Genomic DNA, 5,675 nt, shown 5'->3' on the forward strand with positions numbered 1-5,675 from the left:
AGATTTTGCTAATACTAGTACTTCTTAATTGTTGGTTCTTGATTTCTTTTGTTCCACGTTACTATATTTTTTAGGTGATGTCTTTTTTTAAATCTTGTGTAAATCTTTAAGATTTTGTCCTTTGTAAAAAGGGTCTTTTGGTGGATAGAGGAGTGTTGGTGTTATTTATATATAAAATCTCAATTTCAAAACAACGTAAGATTTTTTTTGTACCGAAACAGTAGTATTTGTTAATAGTTGAGACTAAAAGATATGTCATCTCTTTAGTGTAGCTTGGACCTTCATATTGCGCCATTATTTTGTTGTTGATTGTGAAAGATGGATGGATCGGTGAACTTATTATAGGACAAAATTTCATCTCCTCAAAGGTAAGGTGGTTCTTGTAAACCTTTTAACTCAAGTCAATGTTTAATCAGTGGGAATAAAGGTTTAGATAAAAATTGAATAATAATACTTATAGTGTGGAAATTAACCTCACGGAGCGCGTAACTTTTTTTTTGTTCCTTAGAGCTAGGGTCAACAAGAAATGCAAGGGTTTCAAAATATGTTGGTGTGTGACTTTGGGCTTTCGGGTGTTGTTTCCAACAATTAAGGATAAATATTTGTTTGAAATTTCTAACACCAATGAACTCCATTAATAAAACTTCTTTCACTTTGGTCCGCAGAAACAAGATGCAAAAACACAATTGTAATTAAAAGACAACATTGCTGATTTTTTTTTTTTTATGTTTTAATAATATCTCATTTTTATTTTAGATATTTATATTTTTTCATATTTTTTTTTGTATTTTTACTTATTTTCTTAAAGTTTGAAATATAGTATAGTATAAAAAAGTGTATATTTGAGTAGAGTAGTTAGTATATATATTAGTAGTTGATGCCTCCTTTGTTAATTAAATGCTTTGTACGGTCATTTGGTCTCTCTCTCTCTCGCATTAACATTTTCCAGATGGACACCAAACGTTCACCAGAATTCGAATTCTGTATGCTTCATTCTTCGAAACCCAACATCCTCCCCGCCGATCAACTCTTTCTCCACGGCCTCATTCTTCCTCTCCATCTTCTCTCTACTCAAAACAAACCCCACCATCATTCATCCCCTTCCATACCCGACTCCACCTCCATCACCACCACCACAACACCTTCCCACCGCTGGAAAGATATCTTCATCAAAAAGAAGAAAACCAACAACGCAGAAGATAAACTGAAGAAAAAAGATAAAAGACTTTTTCGAAAGGGTGTATCTACTTCACCTGAACTTAACATTAATATATGGCCTTTCTCTCGGAGTAGTTCCGCCGGTAACTCTGTAATCCGACCTAAATCGGTTACCCGGAGAGTTAACAGCGCGCCGTGTTCGAGGAGCAACTCCGCCGGCGATTCAAAGTCAAGGAAGTGGCCGAGTAGTCCGGGGGTTCATCTTGCAAGGAGCAGTCCGATTTGGCAGGGTCGGCGTGGAGGGTCAGGCGTGAAGAAGACAGAAGCAATGTATCTGAAGCAGCGGCGGAGTAGGGTGGGTTCAACCGGGTGCGGTGGTGGAATTCCAATGTGTAGAAGTGAGGTGAAGAGTACTGTCAGTGGTAAGCTGCGCACATTCTTTACCAAGAAAACCGTTCTAACATCTCACTAGTTTCTTTCTCTTTTTTATGCCACCCTTTTCTTTTTATTACTATTCTGTAAATTAAATTCTAGTTTTTTTTTTTTTTGTGAAATAGATGTGGTATTTATTACTGTTTTTGTTTGTATTGCATAAGAAAAATGTTTGGGGAATATCTAAACACTTATTTGATCGCTTGAAAGAGAAAGATATATACACAATGTTGATGATGTAATAAAAATGAGATATTAAATAAATGTATAAAAAATGAAAATTAATAAATATAAGAATTGATATGGTTGATGAAATGCGATCCTTTAGTTTGTTCCCTTCCTGGTGTGATATGAAATACTTTATTAGAATGTTGTAATGCAAGTTGGGCTATGACTTGCTACTAAGAGAAATAGACTAGCTGGCTTCTCGTTTTGTTCACAGTATTAAAGATCAAAATAGTCTTTTTATTCTTGGGGTTTACGTCCTCAGAAACCAATTCAGCAGAGGTTTTTGGTTTAGGGAAATGGGTACCAAAACAGCATACCATATTGAAATCTCTTCTAATGTTTTGATTAGTTGAGAGAATAAATTGTAAACAAAAAAGTAGGTAAGAATGAGGATTTTTTTATTTATATATTTTACTTTTTTTAAATATACTATGTATTAGGTATACAATTTTTTTTGTTTCTTTGCATTTTTTGTCGTTACAAATTTATTTATATAATAAAATAAAAATAATTATAATATTTTAAAAAACAAAATATTATCAATAAACTAAAATAAAATATATTAATAATAATGATAAAAAGAAAATTAATTAAATTGAACAAATAAAATACATTAAATTAAAAGAAAAAATACCATAAATTGAATAAAAAATACATCTAATTCAAACTTTATTATTATTTTTATTAATTTTTATTTATTAGATAAAAAAATAGGAAGAAGTTGTTATAATATAACATGACATTTGTTTTACCATATTTATTTAATCATTTTTTTTATTTTCAATTTAATGTATTTTATTTTATTTTAATAATAGTATTTTGATTTTTAAATTTTTTCAATTATTTTTAATTTATTTAAAAAATCAAAATACTATTAATAAAATATATAAAATTAAAAAAAAAATTAACTAAATATGCCAAAAACAAAAAACGTGTCCCTAATATTTTTGTGGATATAAAAACAAATCTATTGGATGTAGATACTAGAATGTTGGAAATTGTCACACTATTTTATTGGTAAAATATTAGGTACTCCTAATTTGTTTTTGACACATTTAGTCGACCAATGTTTTTCTTCTTCAACTTAATATTTTTTAAATAAATTAAAAATAATTAAAATATTTTTAAAAAATCAAAATACTATTAATAAAATACATTGTGTCAAAATAAATGAAGTCTTATATTATAACAATTTCTTCTTATTTTCTTTTTCTGAATTTAATAAATAAAAATTAATAAAAATAATAATAAAATTTGAATTTGATGAAGTTTTTTATTCAATTTGTGGTATTTTTTCTTTAATTTAATATATTTTATTTGCTCAATTTAAATAATTTTTTATTAATATAATATAATTTATTTTATTATTTTTATTTTAGTTTATTAATAATATTTTATTTTTTAAAATATTATAATTATTTTTATTTTATTAAATAAATAATTTTATAATTATAAATATGTGGAAAAAAAATTTGTACACCCCCTATATAGTCGGATCATGGGAATGCAACGTTCTATTAAATTGAAAAAAAAAAACTTTCACGTGCCATGATCTGCTCATGTTAAAAGGTAGGGTAGTTTGATAATATTTTTTTAAAGTGTAACAATTTAATATATTTAAAAAAAATATGATATATAAATAAAACATCCTTTAATAGATAAGTAGTTGATGAATAAACTACTTCCGTGTTTGAGTTTTGCTTATTTTAGGGTAAAAATATGTTTTGGTCTTTTAAATTTAATTTAATTTTTATTTAGCTTTTTTAAGTTGTTATTTTTTTGTTCGATCATCTAAGTTACATTTATTTGTTTAATTATTCTTTAACATATATTAAATACGTATGCAGTTTTTATTTATTTATTTTTTAAATTACTGTTATAAAATGTTAAGATTTAATCAAAACTAATTGTATAAATTATTTTGTATGTGAAAGAAGTTAAATATATTATTGTACGTTTAAATTACTATCATGAATGTTTTTTAAATGATTAGTATGATAAATATATTATTGCAGTATTTAGTATTCTATTTTCATTATACTTAAGATACTCATAAATAAGGGTTTAGAATTATTATACTATTTTTATTTCAAGTTTTATATTCTCATAATTATCCGCTCAACTAAGTAAAACATATTCAATATTCACCATAAAAATTAATTAATTATCAATGCTAAACAATTATCATCTCATCACTAATCCAACCACGACACTCAATTATCATAATAAAACAACTCTTCATAATAATTAATACAAATATCTAACATGAATTCTTAATAATCAATGATACTAAATCAAATAGAATTATCACAATACCAAAACATGATAATTATGAACTATCTAACATGAATTTTTAATAATCAATAATACTAAATCAAATGAGATTATCACAATACCAAAACATGAAAATTATGAACAATTATTAGTAACATGCAATGAGCTCTAGCTCTTTCTCATCCATATTCATCTTCCCTCTTGGATCCTCCATCTCACCATTTTTTTCTTTCTTTTTTGTTTCTCCCAATCTCATTTCACTTCTCCTCTATTATGTTCCTCTTCTCTATTTTTCTTTCCTGTCTTCTCTTCTTTCTTATATTTCCCCACACAGACTATTTCTAATCTTTTATTCTATTTTCTACTTCTATTATTAATCTTCATTTCTATATTCTATTTCCAATCAATTTATTTTTTAGAAGAATAATAGACACACCTTTCTTAAGTAGATTGCACCCACTGATAAACTATTAACAATATTTTAGTAGTTAATATTCACGTAAATTTCTACTCATACAAATTAATTATAATTTATTCTAAATCATATAGAGCATAAAACTAATTATTCTTATTATTATAATTATTCTACTAACTATAAAAGTTATCCCAAATAACATAAAAAAAATACCAAAGTTTATTCAACACTTACCATTCAAATTTTCAATACATTATACCACGGCTAAATTATTATTGCATATGAATTTATAAAAAATTAATGTATTTATCTAATTTTAATAATAACAATAATACTAATAACAATAAAAACATAATAATAGTTTAGACATAAAAAATTGGGATATTACATGTATATTGTAATATTTTAATAATAAATTTATCAAACTGCTGTCATATATATATATATATAAAATAAGGATTAGTTTACGACTGTATATATACATAAAATATATTAAGTTGAAATTATTAAAAATAATATGCAAACATTTTCACCAATATTTAATAGCAATATCAAATCACATTATTGTAGATTATTTATACTTATTCACGAAATTTGTTCCCCTATTTTAAAAGTCAACAATTTTAGTTTCTTCCTCTAATTTTTTAATTAAAAAATGATGACGTACATAACGTGACATATAATATGATAATGTATAGTAATTAACACTCATGAAATTGAAATAAAACACCGTGAAAACTTAAATTTTAACTTCAGATTTTTTTTTTATATTTTTAATTTAACTAATGACATAAGAATAATTAATGCATCTAAATGGTTCTATATTATAGAATTGTATATCACGTCATTTAAAATATATTACATCATCATTTTTATAGTTAAAAAATCTAAGAGATGAACCAAAACTAACTTTTTAAATAAGGAGATCAATTATGTGAATGAGTATAAATATGAAAACCAAAACTGCAATTAAGTTTTTATTGTATAAAATTAGTTAATTAGCATCGAAAGTAAATGTTCTTTAAACATCTAAATATAAAATAAAATAACTCTTAATTTATTAATATATTAATAGTATATCATTTTATTAACAACTTATTAAAATATTAAAATAAAATTCATAATAAATTCATAACAACTTATCATTTTATTAACAACTTATTAATAA

General features: G+C 24.7%; 1 protein-coding gene across 1 annotated transcript; it reads left to right on the forward strand.

The window, feature by feature from the left end:
- The first annotated feature begins 213 nt into the window (after nucleotides 1-213).
- On the forward strand, nucleotides 214-1,905 carry LOC101491481 (uncharacterized). The gene is made up of 2 exons (XM_012717901.3): nucleotides 214-368; nucleotides 950-1,905. Exon 2 carries the CDS (start codon nucleotides 950-952, stop codon nucleotides 1,628-1,630), a length of 681 nt encoding a protein of 226 aa, XP_012573355.2. The 5' UTR covers nucleotides 214-368; the 3' UTR covers nucleotides 1,631-1,905.
- The last annotated feature ends 3,770 nt before the right edge of the window (nucleotides 1,906-5,675 follow it).

This window comes from Cicer arietinum, chromosome 7, assembly GCF_000331145.2.
Source record: "Cicer arietinum cultivar CDC Frontier isolate Library 1 chromosome 7, Cicar.CDCFrontier_v2.0, whole genome shotgun sequence".
Lineage (NCBI taxonomy): Eukaryota > Viridiplantae > Streptophyta > Magnoliopsida > Fabales > Fabaceae > Cicer > Cicer arietinum.